This window comes from Carassius carassius, chromosome 37, assembly GCF_963082965.1.
Source record: "Carassius carassius chromosome 37, fCarCar2.1, whole genome shotgun sequence".
NCBI classification, from domain to species: Eukaryota; Metazoa; Chordata; class Actinopteri; order Cypriniformes; family Cyprinidae; genus Carassius; species Carassius carassius.
The window spans coordinates 13,654,051-13,673,138 of NC_081791.1; the positions used below are offsets into that span (position 1 = coordinate 13,654,051).

General features: G+C 40.3%; 1 protein-coding gene across 4 annotated transcripts; it reads left to right on the top strand.

The window, feature by feature from the left end:
• Positions 1–61: 61 nt before the first annotated feature.
• LOC132117703 (chemokine-like protein TAFA-4) lies at positions 62–8,251 on the top strand. Of its 4 annotated transcripts, none has more exons than XM_059527017.1 (6): positions 62–805; positions 4,729–4,882; positions 5,078–5,240; positions 5,798–5,953; positions 7,644–7,768; positions 7,964–8,251. In XM_059527017.1, the coding sequence occupies exons 2-6, from the start codon at positions 4,880–4,882 to the stop codon at positions 7,973–7,975; spliced, it is 459 nt and encodes a 152-aa protein (XP_059383000.1). In that variant the 5' UTR covers positions 62–805; positions 4,729–4,879; the 3' UTR covers positions 7,976–8,251. The 4 variants fall into 4 exon arrangements, with proteins under 4 accessions (XP_059383000.1, XP_059383002.1, XP_059383001.1 ...); XM_059527019.1 differs by having other exon boundaries at positions 4,729–4,837; XM_059527018.1 differs by lacking the exon at positions 62–805 and having other exon boundaries at positions 4,395–4,882.
• Positions 8,252–19,088: the final 10,837 nt, after the last annotated feature.

Consider the following 19,088-nt stretch of genomic DNA (forward strand, 5'->3'; position numbering starts at 1 on the left):
TGGTGAGGGTCACCGCAAGTCAGTGGGGTCAGTGAGGGTCACTGCAAAGCACTGGTAGGATCACAGCAGGACATTGGGGCAACTGAGGGTCACTGCAAAGACACTGAGGCCGGTGAGGATCATCACACAACACAGAAATGGTGCTAGTGAGGGTCACCACTCACCACAAAGACAACGAGTCCGGTGGGGGTCACTGAAAGACAGCAGGGCATGTGAAGGGCACTGGAGATGGTGAGAGAAGAGGGCAAGTTTGATTATGAAGACACAGACGTGACAGATGGTTATGTTTCAGACACAAATAAAGCTTCAATCAGTTAGTGACTCTTTTTTTTTCTTGATTAAGTCTGAACACAGTCTTTAGATTAATGTATAAAATATTACATTTAACAGAAGCCAAAATTCTGCACTTAAAAGTTAAGCTATTTACATGTACTCCACAATAAACAGGTATTTTTATAATTATAAAGCGCATATTAGACAGTTTGAATATCTAAAAAGTTATTTTAATTGGACTTAAGTTAAATCACATGTATTGTTATTATAAACCCTATATGGAAATGTTATGGTGGTAAAGAATAAACATAGTTTCTTCCTGTCATAAGCTCGTGCTATTAAATATCACTGTCTACCACTTTACTAACACAAGTAATCGCCTTTAGGTTTAGAGTAGTAATAGAGAAGATCTGATTGAACAGATGGTCTCTTGATTAAGGTTGATACTGACGCATGCAGGAAGCGTTTTCCAGTCAACCAGTGCTGAAGTATTACATGAAGAGGAGAGACACGTTTTCCTGAAGAAATACAGGTAAGGCAATTCTAAATTTTAATTTTTAAAAGGAGCAAGTTGAATCATTTGTATTTTCTATTCGAATACAAAATTATGCTCATAAACCTTGAGTACTACATGGTAATAAATTATGAAGTAGGCTAGCCTACGCGGAGTGAGCATTACGTCCGAGATTACTTGCAAAAATCAAAAGTTATCTAGCAAATGAAAACCGCGGGCAGGTATCGCATTAATTAGATAATGTTAATCTTTTGCATTTTTCGTCATATAAAAATCAGTGAAGAGAAATAGTACTCGAAAACAACACACTCTTGAGACGGGAAGATGGGCACGAATCAGCTAATATTGTCGCAATTTATCACATTTTCTGTCTTTTGGGAGTCAGTGTCTGTAAATTAGTATACTAGTCATTTGAGTAGCAGATTTTATAAGTTGTTTTCAGTATTGGTTTGCAGTCGTTAATAATGTTTCTCCCTTAACCTCTGAAATGTTTTTTACTTTAATTTTACAATAGGTTTCCTCATAAACAAATAAATTGTAAGCCTATTACTTTTTATTATTCACTCTTCAGGGTGAAAAAGGGGGAGTTTAAAACCGAATTAAAACAAAACCTGATTAGTTTATCCTAAAATATCGTCTTTCTAATTAACGTCATATTTTGGTGGTCCGTGCATCTTTTGGTCATTTGACTTTCTACTAAAAAAGAAATAAAGATAAATGAGAAACGGATTGATTTTCGTTTTTCTGTTTTGTTTAAAAAACGGAAAACGAAAATTTTGCTGGATTTTTCGTATTTTTGTTTATGGTCAAAAATGAGATTATGCTTTAATATTTGTTTGAATGTGTGGGCGGCGCTGAAACGCCCTTTTCATCCTTCTGTTCTGCACCGACAAGCAGCAACGAGATCTCAGTTCATCTTCAACAGGAGAGAAGCGGCAGACAGCAGAGCTTATTAATCTTGCCGATTCTTTGCTAGTGGTGCTTGCAAGATATATATATATATATATATATATATATATATATATATATATATATATATATATATATATATATATATTAACAAAACAGAAATTACTTTATTCTATGACATTTGAAATTTACTGTAGGCCTATATGATCTACAGTCGTGGCCAAAAGTTTTGAGAATTACATAAATATTGGAAATTGGAAAAGTTTCTGCTTAAGTTTTTATAATAGCAATTTGCATATACTCCAGAATGTTATGAAGAGTGATCAGATGAATTGCATAGTCCTTCTTTGCCATGAAAATTAACTTAATCCCAAAAAAACCTTTCCACTGCATTTCATTGCTGTCATTATTAAAGGACCTGCTGAGATCATTTAAGTAATCATTTAAGTAAATCTTGTTAACTCAGGTGAGAATGTTGACGAGCACAAGGCTGGAGATCATTATGTCAGGCTGATTGGGTTAGAATGGCAGACTTGACATGTTAAAAGGAGGGTGATGCTTGAAATCATTGTTCTTCCATTGTTAACCATGGTGACCTGCAAGGAAACGCGTGCAGCCATCATTGCGTTGCATAAAAATGGCTTCACAGGCAAGGATATTGTGGCTACTAAGATTGCACCTAAATCAACAATTTATAGGATCGTCAAGAACTTCAAGGAAAGAGGTTCAATTCTTGTAAAGAAGGCTTCAGGGCGTCCAAGAAAGTCCAGCAAGCGCCAGGATCGTCTCCTAAAGAGGATTCAGCTGCAGGATCGGAGTGCCACCAGTGCAGAGCTTGCTCAGGAATAGAATAGAATAGAAAGTATAGTGAATGGACTGCTGAGGACTGGGGCAAAGTCATATTCTCCGATGAAGCCCCTTTCCGATTGTTTGGGGCATTTGGAAAAAGGCTTGTCCGGAGAAGAAAAGGTGAGCGCTACCATCAGTCCTGTGTCATGCCAACAGTAAAGCATCCTGACACCATTCATGTGTGGGGTTGCTTCTCATCCAAGGGAGTGGGCTCACTCACAATTCTGCCCCAAAACACAGCCATGAATAAAGAATGGTACCAAAACACCCTCCAACAATCCAACAACAGTTTGGTGAAGAACAATGCATTTTCCAGCACGATGGAGCACCGTGCAATAAGGCAAAAGTGATAACTAAGTGGCTTGGGGACCAGAATGTTGAAATTTTGGGTCCATGGACTGGTAACTCCCCAGATCTTAATCCCATTGAGAACTTGTGGTCAATCCTCAAGAAGCGGGTGGACAAACAAAAACCCACTAATTCTGAAAAACTCCAAGAAGTGATTATGAAAGAATGGGTTGCTATCAGTCAGGATTTGGCCCAGAAGTTGTAGCAGCAAACTTTTTGAAAACTAATATTTATGTAATTCTCAAAACTTTTGGCCACGACTGTACAACAACATGAAATATGCTGATTTTTAGCCTACTAATTTTATTCTATGCCTATTTAAGAAAAACCTCACAGGTAGCCTAACGTTTTCATTTACTATTACATACAGCAACTGAAGCTTTGTCTTGTAGAGTGTAGTCTGCTGCACTTCTCCACAATCTCCATCCCGATAACAGAGGAAAGAGCTTCAGCTCTGTCAGTTTTGGTCATAAGACACCCTAAATAACATGAAAACCTTACAAAACTCAACACAATGTGCTTTCTGCCATCTCAGTCTACATGAACTTCTTTCTGAAACATCAGAAATTAACCATGTTTATGCATCAGATGAACCATGTCTAGCTGGACATGTCTACTTTTAAAATAAGCCATTCAAATAGAAAAGTAATAATAATAATTTTATGTTTAGGCCTATGTAATTAATATGAAACCAAGAGAGGTGCAGTGTTTCCCGTCTGAACTCATTATCTGTAATGATGTCGCACCATCAGTATATTCATACGGTCATCTACGGAATTTGTGAATTCAGTTCATAATTCTAAGTAGCCTATAGCCTATTTAAAGCAGACTAATTATGGGGAAAACTTAACTTATTTTATTATAAATTTTATTATAAATGTGGGTTGGATTTTTCCCATTATTTTTTTTTTTCTGAATGGCCTAGAATAAATTAAGTAGGCAAAAAATTTGTAGTATATTTTATTCCATGTCGTTGTAGATCGCAGGCTAAAGTAAAATTCAAATGGCGTTTTATGAATAAAGTTGTCAAATCTGCTTTGTCAATAACATGCAGCAGCCTGAAAATATAATATTATTTTTTATTATTATTATTATTATTATTTTATCTTGCAAGCACCACTAGCAAAGAATCGGCAGGATTAATAAGCTCTGCTGTCTGCCGCTTCTCTCCTGTTGAAGATGAACTGAGCTCGCAGAATACAGAAGAGTTGAAAGGGGTGTTTCAGCGCCGCCCACACATTCAAACAAATATTAAAGCATAATCTCATTTTATACCCATAAACAAAAATACGAAAAATCCAGCTAAATTTTCGTTTTCCGTTTTTTAAACAAAACAGAAAAACAAAAAAATCAATCCGTTTCTCATTTATCTTTATTTCATTTTAAGTAGAAAGTCAAATGACCAAAAGATGCACGGACCTTTGGTCTATGTTTATGTTTGGTTTGTTTGTTTTTGTTTACATATTGATTTCACATCCTGTCACAATGAGCTGGTAAGCAAGTGGATCTAGACAGGCTTTAGAGGTTATTGAGAAGTTGAAAAATGTATGAATATCCTGAACATTAAAAATGTTGTTCTGACAAAAAAAAACTGTTATTATCTTTCCTGGATGATATGGAAGAGCACATGTATCAGTTTCCATAGTAAGATCAGGTACTATATAAAAGCTTGTGTTTAAAGACAGTCAGATGAGAGCTGTCACCCCTGAGCTCACTAGTCACAGCAGGGCTACAGATCAGATGAAAGATCAGATTAACCCTGGGGACTTGACACTAATACTGACACTAATCGCTAACAGTGTTTTATTTCCCTCACATTTTTTGTTTCTTTCTAGGCCTTGCAAAGATGATAACAAGGATGAAGCAGTTGAACTTCATACACTCTTTTGCATTTGATGGCTCGCAGATGACAGAACATTAAGTGAAGTGTCATACTAGATTCAGGTATCCTCTTCAGATCTACCAGTTTGAGGCAGAGCAATTACCATGGTTAGTAAGATTTACTGAATGTTAAATGTGTCATAATATTAATATCCCTTGGTATTTTAGCTGCAAGCTTTGGTCATATTCTGTTATTTTTAAATATGCAATAGAAATAGGCTTTTGTAATTACACATGATGCATGCATTATTTAAAAGTATTAAAATAATAATCAAGACAAAAAACACTGTTTTTTCCTTACAGGAAAATGCAAGCATGTCTTTCAAAAAAGAAACCTGCGTGGAACTTATCTACAGGAATAAAGTCAAGTGGAAACCAGGGGCTCTTCTGCTTGTGTGTGTGTGTGTGTGGCTTCTGTGCTCTCAGTCAGTGTCCAGCAGCAACCAAAGCTCTCGAGGCCAAACGGGTGAGCTAAGCTCCGGCAACATCTCTCTCTCTCTCTCTCTCTCTCTCTCTCTCTCTCTCCTTTTTGTCTTTCCCCTCAGGTCTAATTAAACACACTGGACACAGTTACATGGCCCCTCTGGGAACACAGTCAGACCACTGCTAATAACAGCTAAAGAACCATTTGCCACCCATTATAACTCATTCAGTCATTTGGCCATGAGGTGTTTGGTAGATTGAAAGATTTATTTACATACTTAAAAAGTCAAATAATATGTATTTATATATATACTCCATCACTCTGTGTCAAATCAACGAAAGTTCAGAAACTGAACTTGCTAAAAGGTTTAATTTTGTATATTTTAATTTTTTTCCTCTGCTTTATGCGAAGCTACTGGGTTAGAGCTCAGCAGCATAGACTAATTGTAGTGTTGTGTAATGTCCATGTGAGGGCGCCAGAATACTAGAAATAATACCGCCTGTGCCTTTTTCACCATTTAAAATTTCAAGATGTGTTAGCACACAATATGACAAACATTCTGCATGAAATGTCTTGAACTGTCTTTCTGTCAATCTAAGGCCGGTCTGAAGTTAAGCCGGGAACCTGTGAAGTGGTGGCAGCTCATCGTTGCTGTAATAAGAATAAAATAGAGGAGAGGTCTCAGACGGTCAAGTGCTCATGTCTTCCTGGACAGGTTGCTGGGACCACCCATGCCCAACCTTCATGTGTTGATGGTATGTCCACTGTCCATGGTCACAGCTTTTTATATTCATTTTTGTAATGCTGCTTCTATACCAGTAGGTATCAGTGCATTCCATAACTGTTATATTGTTCAAAACAAACTACTTCTATGTGGTATTTTAATTTCATGGAGATTCTGTTATAGTTTTGTTAATATTTTGAATTAGAATTGTATTTTCTGTCTTTTTTAAAAGGTTTGGTAACTTTTTTTTTCTTTTTTCTTTTTTTTAAATATGTCTATGCAGTTTTTATTAAAATTAAAACCCTGTTAATAACCCTGGCTACATTTGATGGCCGTTGGCTCTATTTTAGTTTCAGAAACAGGTTGGACTTCAGGGATCCATTTGATTTAAAACTCCAGCAACAAAAAACAGTGGCTTTCTCAAGCTGTCACTCTACTTAAATTTAGCCCAGGCTTCGAGGTGGGAATCTAACCCTGCTCTGCCAGTTTGTCGACTTTTCAATCAACAGATATTTGTCGGGATTTACTGCCACAGACTGTGTTTCTTGCTGGAGGTATATCTATATTCTGGCTGATACAATAAACAAATAATTAATTAACCAATAAATGGTCGATATTACAATTCAATAGTATTTTGTATAAAAAATATAAAAGAAATATAAAACTAAAAATTTAACTCAGTCATTTTATACACCACATCAATTTAGACATCCTAACATTATATTTAAAGTAATTTTGATAAAGATTATTTTGAACAGTGTTCTGTTTTTGAAGAATAACTCTTAAGTATTACAATTGAATATCAGTATACCTTTAAATGTCCAAAATTGGCAGATGATTGATTATGGTCATATGATTATGATTATAAATCATATAAACAATTTTCCTCATTAATATACCCTATATAATGCCTTTTTTTTGCACACAGGTCACTTGAGTTTGAATTCGGTCGTGCTATCAGGGAAGATTCTCTAGTACTTGGATTTAGATTGGGAAAATGATAACGCAGAATCATACAGAATTCGTTTCAGTCTTTATAATTCAATAGGTAAAATGTCAAGAAAAAAAGTTTTGAAAGAAAAATCCAGATGTAATACCACATTCACTTTCATATATTTTCTCATATCTTCAATGGCATTACTGTATTCTTGTGCCTGGGCTGCACATGTATTGTGTTAAGCAGGATATTACCTTTTTACAAAAGAAGCTGCTGACTGTGTATGGATCTGTCCCTGAATATCTTGCTGAAAAGACTAGCATGATTTTTCAGACCAGCCCTGTTTTTATGATGAAGCTGAATGACCAGCACAGATCTTGCAGGTTAAGGGACCCATGCTGTGACTGCATCAAAAATCCAACATATGCTGTTCTGTCAGGAGGTTTTATCAGCATGGAGCATTAATCAGCCATAGCTTGTGCCTTTTTGTGTATTTTAGCATGCATGTTCTTCTTTCTGTGTGGGCTTGAGTGTGGGTTTGTGTGCATCTGAGAGCTGGGCAGTGAGTTTATGTGGGTGTGATGATATGGTCATTTTTTTGTATGCCTCTGAGCAGGTGAAAACTCACCATTTCAGTGTGTTTTAATCCAATGTGGTTATTTGTGATTTCTTTGTACACTGATCTCTGGAATAGGTCAATGTAGTTTAGAGTCAATATATATATAATTTCTTGATGGCACTATGTTGTTCCTGTCTTTCACTTTTCTTTTTCATTCCCTGTCAGCGTCTATCGTGCGGATGAAGTGGTGGTGTCAAATGGAGCCCTGCTTAAATGGTGAAGAGTGTAAAGTGTTGCCTGACCTCACTGGCTGGTCCTGCAGCTCTGGGAACAAAATCAAAACTACCAAGGTGAATTGTAAGGCCTGTCTATGGAGAGAGTCCACTCTTAGAAGAGACCACACGTATATCGCCAGATGTCTTTGGCTGGTTTTCCCAGCAGTGATGCTTGTTTAGACTGCAAATGCATTTATTTATTCATTGCTAGTTCTACCTGTCATGTGGAATATCACCTAAAGTGCATCTTCGCTCTTCTCCCCGGCTTAGGTCACGAGGTAAAGCAACACTTCTGTGGACATGTGATGACAACTCATAATTTCACGCGAGCATATTTTAAAATCAGACCTGCAAATGTCAACAAAACTGCATGCTTGAGCAGAAATGTGCAAACTGTGAACTAAGACTGTGAAAAGAGTTAAAACGATGCAAGGCACTGGCTTCACAAAATATTTCTAGTTCAAATAAATGCTGTTTTTTACACTATTTGTCCAGAATTCTGAAAAAAGTATCACAGTTTCCATAAATAATTATGTTTTTAGCATTGAAAATAATAAGATGTTTCTTGAGCAGCAAGTTAGAATGATTTCTGAAGGATCATGTGACACTCAAGACTGGGGTAGTGATGCTGAAAATTCAGCTTTGCATCACAAGAATAAATTACACTTTAATAAATATCTAGATAGAAAACAATTATTAATAAAATTGTAATAAATTTCACAGTAATACTCTTTTTACAGTTGTATTTTTGGGTGAGCATAAAGCCTTTTTCAAAAACAGGGCGTCTTACCCCAAACTTTTGAACAGTAATATAGTATATTTTCCAGAATATCATCTGTTGTGCTTTACAGAAGAAGACAAAAAGTCATACAGGTGTTGAAGGACACAAGAGTGAGAAATTGTTGCTTTTTGAGAGAGCTATACCTTTAAATATCTTTGTAAATCACAGGTATATTTTGTTTTATATCGATTAAACCATGTTGCATAATAAGGCAAAAATCTGTTGTTCCCCAAATTGTAACCAAGTTAACTCTGATGTTGTTTTTGCACAGCAAAACTTCTTATGGGGTTCTGATTTAGACAAATATTAAAATAAAGCTCCTTCCAACACACAAACACACCGCCTGTCTCTTCATTTTCATCTGACTGACTTGACATACCACCTGCAAGTGGAGGCAAGTAAACATGGAAGTTTGGAGCAAAACAAGCCCTGTTTGATATGGAAATGGAACAGAGGAGTGTGAGAGTGTGTGTGTGTTTATCTGGATGTGTGAGGAAAGACAGATGGAGAACCAGACTATGCAGGAGCCCATGTGCTCCTGAGTTGTAGGTCATTATCATATTAGAGCTTATTAAAATTTTGATTCCTTTTTTTTCCAGGTTTGGGGAAGTAGGGGGCTCATCTTCAAATTATGACTGTAAAAACAGTGAAATTATGTATCAGTTTGCTTACACGAACACATGTTGGGGATCACTGCAGGTTCCAGTCTGTTATTAATTCACACCCGGGTCACCGCTGACTATTTTGAATGATTTCTCATGAGGATCATTAAGACGCATGACAATTCGCGGGAATTAATTTGGTAGTTCCAAATGTAAAACACTGAGATTTTTTCAAGTGTTAATGAATGAACATTCATTATTGAGGTGCTTCTCTCTATCGTTATTTAACCATGAGGAATGTGGGTATTTTTTCACATTTTCGCTCTGCAGTGCCCATAAAATTATACCTGACAGTTTAAGTGGCAAGAGGAAAGATGAATTTGAATGTATTTCAAAATAAACACATTTCAATTTTAATGACACAGTACTCTTCTGGAGAGAGTAATTGTTCTGTGTTGAGATTCAGAAAACAGGGCATTACTTATGCATGCCGTGCCTGGCATCAGTCCCCTGGGGAGGGCCAGCTTTCTCCTGTAGTGTTTCAGAAGAACTGAGGACAGTGGATACCTGCTTGAATTTAAACAATGTTGACGTCCATAATGAACTTAATAGTGGGGTTCTTGAGTTTTGCATTCACACTCTTCTGTTTGCATGGCATTGTTAATAATAAGAGTGCAGTTGAATAACTCAATGTGCCATTGTTCACATACTTTAAAATAAGGAAATGAGGAACTCATGCCAACACGCTATGCCAGCATCTTATTACATCCAGCAGTGAGCGGAGGAAGACAGAGAAAATTGTTTGGCTCTGTGGGAAATAAAAAATTCAAATTATGAACTATTTTTGACCAGCAATCTACCATTACTAGGCTCAGGTGGATCCGTCTTTAAAGAGGAGAAAATAAGCGGGAATGGATGTGGGTCCAAAACATCTCCAAAGATTTTTCGTTTTTGCCTTTAAATATATATATAGTAGTGCTGTCAAACAATCACATCCAAAATAAAAGTTCTGCATAATATTTTTAAAATATTTACATGTATTTACATGTCTATATTTATATTCATATGATTTATATTATAAATATATTTAATATATAGACATAACCTATTTTTCTGAAATATATACATGCATGTGTATTTATATAATAAATATACACAGCACATATACACTAAACTTTTATTTTGGATGCTATTAATCACAACTAAATGTTTAGACAGCACTAATATACATATAGTCTTAGGCCATTTGTATTTTCACCACCAAAACTGTCAACAATTTTTTTTATTTTTTTTTGCTGTATGTTTCAGATAGGAAATATCAGTTAACATTACCAAACATACCTTTTGCCATTAATTGTTATAATCCATTGAGATCCACACAGAGATCTGAGGAAGAAACATACTGACTAAAGCTACCTGGAAAACAATGCCGAAGTGTACCAAGGACAAAAGCTGTCTTAAACGCAAAGGGTGGTCACAGAAATATATTTATTTTTTTGGTGAAAATACTAAGAAGAGAAATACTTTTTTTTTTTTTTTGCTAAATTTTTCCAAATCTTCTAGGAAGATAAAACAAACTCGTCTGCATCTTGGATAACCTGAGGCTAAGTACATTTTCTTTTAATTACAAACTGAATCGCTGTTCTTTTAATTGTAAACTGAATGTAGTTTACAATTACCTGCAAGTACGTTATAGCATAGATTTAGAGAACTGGAGAACTTCTAAATTGAGAATTGTCCAGTCAGGAAATGAACTAACTGTAAAGGTGTTTATAAATAATTGAGCAATGATGCGCTCCGTCTGTTTTGGGATTTTTCTTTTTGTATGATTTAGAAAGATGTGTCTGAGTTTCCATACATGGATTGAGTCAAAGTCCAGAAATTTATTCTATTTAGTATGTTTTTACATGCACATTAATCATAAAACGCACTCTTATTGATGTATAGAGCAACACTGACAAAACTGATTGCTGGATCATTTTTATTAAACTCTCTTGTTTCGGTTCATATCTGGGATGTTCTTATTGTGAGGGAATGTTCTTTTGCATGTGGCTTTGAGTTGGAGTGTGCTTATTATTTTAAAGTGATAAATGTTTTTACAGCGCTATATACATTTTAATTTGATAAAAATATTTTTATTGAAAAAAAAAAATGTGTATGTTTACAACCCAGTTGGTTACTTGAACCAACAATTGCAACACTAAACCGAACCCCATGCACAAGAAATTATAAAAAGAAAATAAAAAAATACCTTATTGAAAAAAGCTTGTGGTGTTTTAACCTCATTGAACATGTTTGTTTGTTTGTTTGTTTGTTTATTTATTTATTTATTTCACCATTACCTTAAAATTGTGCACACTTTAACTATTTTTGTGTTTCGTGAAGAACTACTCAGACTCTAATGAGCTGTCTAGGATGCTTTTGGTTGATTTCCTTTTTTTGGCTGCTCCTTCTGATCAAGTGTTTTAGTGTATGCATGTTTGCATTTGAGAGATACCTGTCTTGTTTGTGTAACAGGGTGTGAAAGGAGGCTGTGAATTAAGTGACGTGAGAAGGTGAAAATGAAAGGTGAGAGCCTGTGCTGCTCTGATCTTCAGGAACCATGATTAAAAAAGAACAATGATGGCTGGCATTTTAAAAACCAACTCAGACAACTGTGAGATTTGAACTGTGAGCATTTGTGCATGCCTTAAACATGTTTTAAATTTGTAAAACTATGATTTTTTTATTATTATTATTCAGTGTCAGCCATTACTTGATTTGGAAATACTCAGAAGTAGTGATTCTGGGGAAGTTTAAATTCTGCTTGCATGCACATTTCCAAACGGTACATATGTCAACAGCTCCTGACTCTCTGCTGGTCATTAATAATTGTGATTGAGAGCAGGGTTGTGTAAGAATCTCCTGATGTCAAGATAAATCAGAGTCAAAAAGAGAGACTTTACCAACAAAAACATGGGCGCTCATGTTGTTATCAGCACTCATGCTGCAGTTAAACACAAGAAAGCAGACACTTACATTGTAGACCTTGTAATAATGATAAAAAAAAATTCATCCAAAACTTTAAATGTGAAAATTTACTCACCCTCAGGCCATCCAAGATTATAAATTTGTTTCTTAATCTGAACAGATTTGGAGAAATTTAGCATTACATAACCAATGGACACTGCAGTGAATGGGTGCCGTCAGAACAAGAGCTGATAAAACCATCACAATAATCCACAAGTAATCCACACGACTCCAGTCCATCAATTAACATCTTGTGAAGTGAAAATCTGCATGTTTGCAATAAACAAATTTATCATTAGGATGTTTTTAACATCAAACCATTGTTTCTGGCAAACAAATGAATCCTCTATTAATAAACTATCCTTTTTAAGATCATTTCATTTCATACATGAGAATTTCAGTTAGTGATTCCTGTATTTCTTTTGAATCCTTCGTAGAAAAAATACCAGGTAGTTATTTTCAAAAGGATCCAATTTGCATTTGCTGCATCTCATTTGCTGTCCTTTTAAAGTGTTATATAAATGACTTTTTGTAATGACATTGAGACTTGCAGAGCAGACAGCCTCACAGGAGTATTTCAGACTTTCCAGACCTTGAATTGTCTCTCTGAGCAAATATCAGTGCAGTTAACTCTGTGGTAGTGAGGAGGACATCCCTGCTTTTATCCTTCAAAGCTCCAGCGGCTTCATTGTGTCAGAAACTGCTTTGAATTCTTAATAGCCTCATTTGCTGGACCTCAAAGAGCTCAACAAGCAACCACCAGCATGTGTGATATGTTTTTTCCAACACTTCTCTTTTGAAAAACTCACAGTGCATATGAATACCTTTCCCTCCCTCCTCCATCCCCACCCCCACTCCCCCCCCAAAAAACCCCTGTAGGTTAGAAGTGGTAAAAGGACGTGGAAATCCAGTGAAATAAGTTTATGGGTAATTGGCATGAAACACTACAGGAAAGTGAATGTCCTGTAGTGTGACATGCTACACTTTCCCAACTGTGTTTAACTGCCTTTTCTCTTGTAATTATTTTTATTTTCTGTTATAATTATTATGAAAGCTGTTTTTGTGAGCTCATATTACTGACAGACTGTTTCAACTGTATTTAATATTTAACAATTTCACATGAACTAATAGAGGCAAAAATGTTTTGTAAGAAATTGTGACCTACATATACACTTTCCCTTATAAAATGATGACTGATTCAAAAGATCCATATCGACACGTTGTCAACTACCCATATGCATGTGATTAAATTACAGAAGAAATCGCTTGTTTGAGAGTTTTGATGATTTAATAGCTAACTTATGTGTCCAGTTTCAGTAGATAGAAATCTGAAAAATTGGTAGGCATTTTATAATGAAGCAATATCACACAGGCAAAAGGGCTGTGATTCATCCATATGCACAAGGCTGCAGTGGGAGATATTGCTTTTATACAGTTCAGTAAATAAGAAACATGAATATTAGACACAGTATTGTCAGTTTCCTGTCAAGGGAATTTTGAACTGCGTCCTCTAGGGGTCGCACCTCGTCGTGACCCGTGTCTGAAGCATACTTTGAAAAACGCCAACGTGTTCACCGGCGACAGCCTCTGACGTCACTACCGGCGCGACTATAAATACTTGCCCGTAGGACCCATCACTTATCTTCTTCGTCTTCATTGACTGTTTTGTTTGAAGCGTGCATCTGAGAAACGACCAAAACGGTAAGAGCGATCTATCATTGTTATCATGGCATCCACTAGCAAGGCGTTTAAACAGTGTGTGCATCCATGTCAGCGTTATTTGACACCTGATGACACACACAGTCTTTGCGTCTCTTGTTTGGGTGAAGAGCACGTGCGCGATGTCCTTGAGCGGGCAATCTGCGTGCACTGCGAGCATTTTTCTGTGAAAAAGCTCCGCTCTCGTTTGTCTCTCTTTTCAAGGAAAGAGGGACAGCCATCTGGTTCCCGCGGCTCAGGACCCGCCGTTGCCGAGGCACGGAGGAGAATGAGCTCGTGGGGATCACAGGTGGATCTCGCTGAGGAGTGTAGAGGGGGACTTTTCCTTTCACACTCTTCAGCTGCAAACGAGAGTGAACTTCAGGAGGAAGATGCGTTGTCATTAACCCATTCTGATACTGAAGTTAGTGCTCTGCTGGGTTCTACCCAGAAAGAGCAGGAGATATCTGAGAGTGGCGAAGAAGCTGAGGCTGAGCCTTCTCAATCCTCCTGCCCTGCGTATGGGGAGCTGTTAGAGGTTGTGGATCGCGCCACGGCAAAATTAGACTTGCCATGGAAGCGTGCCAGAAAAGTGACGCCGCGAGGTCGCCTCGATGAGCGATATTTGTCTGACAATAGCCCTCAAGCCCAGATGAGCCCTCCATTCTTGCCTGACTTACATGCAGAAGTCGAAAAGGAATGAAAGAGGCCGTTTTCCTCTCGCATCCATCGGTTTCAGCATACGAGTTATGCTAATATCGAGGGCATGTACGAAAACGGCTATGAGAGGATGTCCCCTGTACAAGAGACACTGGCTAGCTATCTCTCTGTGGGGGAAACATCCTCTCTTAAATCTCCCTCTTTGCCATCTAAGCCCCTCCAGGATACATCCCGCTTAAATGGTAAAGCATACGCAACAGTGCTGTGCTTCAGTTCGCAACGTTGGCAGTGCTTTAGGCTTACCAGGCTGACCTGCTGAAGGACCTGGATACAGGCGAAGGCCTTTCAGCTGTCCAAGAAGCCGAGCTGCGCCGCACCACAGACCTCCGTGCTACCAAGCAGGCCGCCTCCGCCATGGGTAGGTCTATGACGGCCATGGTAGTAACGGAGAGACATCTGTGGGTGAAACTAGCAGACATCAGGAGGGAAGAAAGGGGGTTTCTTCTCGATGCTCCAGTCTCGCCTTCTGAGCTTTTCGGTACCTCTGTCGAGATGGTGGTCGAAAAGTTCAGGGAGGCAAGGGCGCGCTCAGCTGCCTTTAAATCCTTCATTCCACGAAGGACCAGGTCTGAGCCCGAACAACAAAGGGGTCCTGGCCCATCTCGATCTGAGAATCAAAGACGGCCACAGAAGGCTAGTGTCGCAGCTCGCGCTCCTCCCCCGCCTAAGGGCAGGGGCAAGAGGAATCGTGGGTCACGAAGAGGTAAGCAGGACCTGAGGGATGTGATTCAGACGAGGCAGCTTTCTCGTCCGGATCGGAGCGATACCTAAGTAGTTACTCACTTCCTTTGGATGTTTTTAACTTCTGCTTTTATCGTCCCCTGCCTAATTCCCCTGTAACCACCAGCTCTCCACCTGATCGAGGTTAGGTGGAAAATTTCTCTCATAACAGTCTCCTATGCTGGACCTATGATGTTTTAGGTTGGTCCTATATTCATGGTAACCACTTTACTGATGATCCGGACCAAAAGGGGGCGCCCCGTAAGCGGGACTCCGGTACAGGAGGGTGGGTGAGTATGTAACCCTTTCTTTATCTGCTTATGGGTGTTTTATTGCTGGTGGTTATATGTCTACTAACAAACTCTGTGAGTTTCCTTGCAGCACTAAAGGGAATTTCATGAATGTCTGGCAAGGTCACCCTAAGGGGCCGCCTGGCCGCTTGGCGCATCCGGCAGGATGTCCGGCCAGGTCACCCTGAGGGGCCTCCTGGCCGCTTAGCGACGTCCAATGGGAAGGTGGAGGTGGTAGTTACGAAAGTATTTCTGTATGTACTGCCTCAGGTGATGCTCCCCTCGCTTGAGGTTTGGAAAATTGGAGCTGGCCTCTCCCGTGCGATCCAGCACCTCTGCGATGCTTAGGAACCTTTCAGTACACAAGCTAAGCCTGTGTACTTTCTCAAAACCACATGGTGGTCAGTGTGCACGTGAACACTTTGCACACTGTCTGAAATCCACGTAAGTGGTAAGTGTGCACGCAAGACTCTGCGCACTTTCTGAAATCCACGTAAGTGGTAAGTGTGCACGCAAGACTCTGCGCACTTTCGGAAATCCTGTACGGTAGGGGTTACGCGCTCCGCTTCGTTCCCTTTCTTAAGATGATTAGCCCTGGGTTCCTTGGGCTTCATTCAGCCAGTGTGTATTTGTTATACACCTCAAGCATCACTTCCCTCAACATGAGGGGCTGTTTGGGCAATTCTCGTGGTAGTTTAGCAGCGCTCCCCTTTTCCAAAAGAAAAAGGGTCGCCTATGAGCTTGCTACTCTGGGCTCGGAGTCCTCCTCTCATATGAGACTGAATTATCTGTTTTTTCACCAGAGTGCTCCAGTACTACATACTGTTTTTGAGATGCACTGTGAGAGCAGACATCCTGTTGAGGCAGGGGCTGAGGCTTGGGGAATGTCGCCTTCGCACCAAAGTGATGAAGCAGAGTTGGAGAGGTTGGCCAGACTTGGGTGGATCGGTTTGCGACTCGAGAGAGCATCGAACTATCCCCTCTGGCTTCCTCTGACTCATCCAGCTCCACTGCGGCTGGACGCCATGGTACAGGCGTGGCCGAGGCTTCATCTGTACATTTCTTCCTCCAATTGCTCTGCTCCCGGGCCATTCCATCTATGAGCTGCGCTATCAGAGTGCCACGAGAGCCCCTCCTTAGAACAGTATTTGTAAATCCATGCTATGGTAAGTGTGCACGTGAAGTCTTTGCACACTTTCTGAAATCCACACTGTGGTAAGTTCGCACGCTAGTACTCTGCGTTCTTTCTAAAATCCTATATAGTGAGGACTTTGCGCGGTTGCTTCGTGCCCTTTCTTGAGTCGGTTAAAGCCCCATTCATCTTGGGCGCCACTCCACCCAGGTATCCTCTGATACTTATCTAGAACAAGGCATTGCTACTAGAGAACTGTTGAGACCAGTCAAAAGCCAAATCTCTTTCGGCAGGTTTTTGCGAAAGCTAAAGGTAGCCCCTGTGTGACAGGCAAGACTTGGTAAAGAACATGCTAGGTTCTTAGCCGTATCCCTTTAAAGGAATCTTTCGTGATTCCAAGCCTTCAGCTCTACCCCATGGTTACTAATGTAACCATGGTTCCCTGAGAGGGAACAAGACACTGCGTCCTCTAGCTCCCTGCCATGCTTCGGACGCAAGCTTCACGAAGAAGATAAGTGACGGGTCCTACGGGCGCGTATTTATAGTCGCGCCGGTAGTGACGTCAGAGGCTGTCTTCGGCCAACACGTTGGCGTTTTTCAAAGTATGCTTCAGACACGGGTCACAACGAGGTGTTCCCCAAAGCGACCCCTAGAGGATGCAGTGTCTCGTTCCCTCTCAGGGAACCATGGTTACATTCGTAACCTGAGACGTTTCCTTTTAATTGGTCACTATCGACGTCACGTCAGTGACTGACGAATTGGGATCTCGCTTTGAGTGTAAACTAAACGAACCAATGCACATTGTCATGCAATTATTGCATCTATCTGCAGCTGATCACAGCTTGACCATAAAAAGGCAGCAGGTGCAATGCATACCAGCTTTTCGCTTTGGAGCTAAGCAATAACATCATTCTGCTCATCCAGTGTCTTCAAGTGACTACGAGTTCAACACGCTCTTGGAAGCTTCTGGTGTTGGCGGTACACTACTTTAGCGGTGGTCGTTCTGAGTCGAGCGGGTTATGCACTTTAATATGCTATGCTATACTATGCTTTCCCAGGCTGCCAAGAAGTGGAAACTCTACTCGAATGAGGTGCAGCAAAGGGGTATTCAGCGATCCCCTGGTGGAATGGTCAGTAGAGATCCAATTGTGTCCTTAGTCCACCTCCTTCTAGTGGGGAGACCCATTGCTCCCTTCCCAGGCCTGTAGGCATTCTTCTGGTTTAACCAGCAGTGCTTATGCGGCTTGCAAAAGCTGGAAGCTGCTTCTGCCTTACATCCTATGGAGTTACTGCAGGTGCACCAGGCCAAGGAACTGAACTACCTGCATGAGGGTGGTCCCAATCCAGCAGTTCTGAAAGAGCTCTGAACTGCCACTGACCTTGCTCTCAAAGCGACAAAGGTCACCGCGAGTTCCCAAGGTCATGCAATGTCCATGCTTGTGGTCCAGGAACGCCATCTCTGGCTGTGTCTGGAGCTTTGCCCAGCAGTTCTCGGCTGCCCAAAAGCAGATGGAGGTGATCTGACAAATCCTGCCCCAGTGGGCAGCTGCTGCCTCCCCCTCTCCACTGGCCGCAGCGCCCCAGTCACTGAAGGTGGCCCCCTGCATCCGCCCCCACTCCCACACAGCATCTGCAGCAGCCTCCAGCCAAGCAGTGTTTTGGAGCTGGGCATAGGTGGAGGGAACTGCTCTTCAGGAGATGGAAGGATCTGCTCTTCAGGAGATGGTGAACGCACCACTCCTTCCCCCAGAAGAGGGCCAGATGGAGAATCTTCTGGTTCGTTTTACCTAAATTCTCGACAAAAGAGCAGTTTTCTCTTTCTCTGGGTACCTGGAGGGCAAAGAGATTTGCGGACGGCCCAACACCGGACCTCTCTCATTCTTGTCCTTCACCAACCGGCAGAAGCAGGCAGTTCGAGAGCATCAACAAAGGCCCTACTCACACACTCTCTGCCACCTGTGGAACCAGGTAAGCATTGCACTGCACACTCAGACCCATCTCCGGTCCACTCACAAGTCACCCGATTTGGGTCTGTGCGTTCCACCTCACTGCCCCAGTGCAGGTACGGCGGTGGCTTCATTGCTCCTACCCAGCCCGTCTTGCTGTCTTCTGTCCCCAAGATTGGTTTGCAGCAATTGACCTGAAAGACACATACTTTCATGCATCAATCCTTCCACACAGCAGACCATTTCTGCGGTTTGCGTTTGAAAGAAGTGCATATCAGTTCAAGGTCCTGCCATTCGGGCTGTCTCACCGTGTCTTCACAAAAGCAGCTCTTGTTCCCCCCAGAGAGGAGGGTGTTCGCATCCTCAGCTATTTAGATGATTGGCTTATACTAGCACAGTCTCAGGATCAATTGTGCGAGCACAGGGACCGGGTGCTTCAGCACATCAGCCTGTTCGGTCTTCGGGTCAACTGGGAAAAGAGCAAACTCTCCCCGATG

Excerpts from the sequence above, each read along its gene's own strand:
- LOC132117703 (XM_059527017.1), top strand. Across the intron at positions 5,241-5,797 it reads AAGCTCTCGAGGCCAAACGG|GCCGGTCTGAAGTTAAGCCG; the intron begins GTGAGCTAAGCT and ends TGTCAATCTAAG. Across the intron at positions 5,954-7,643 it reads CCAACCTTCATGTGTTGATG|CGTCTATCGTGCGGATGAAG; the intron begins GTATGTCCACTG and ends ATTCCCTGTCAG.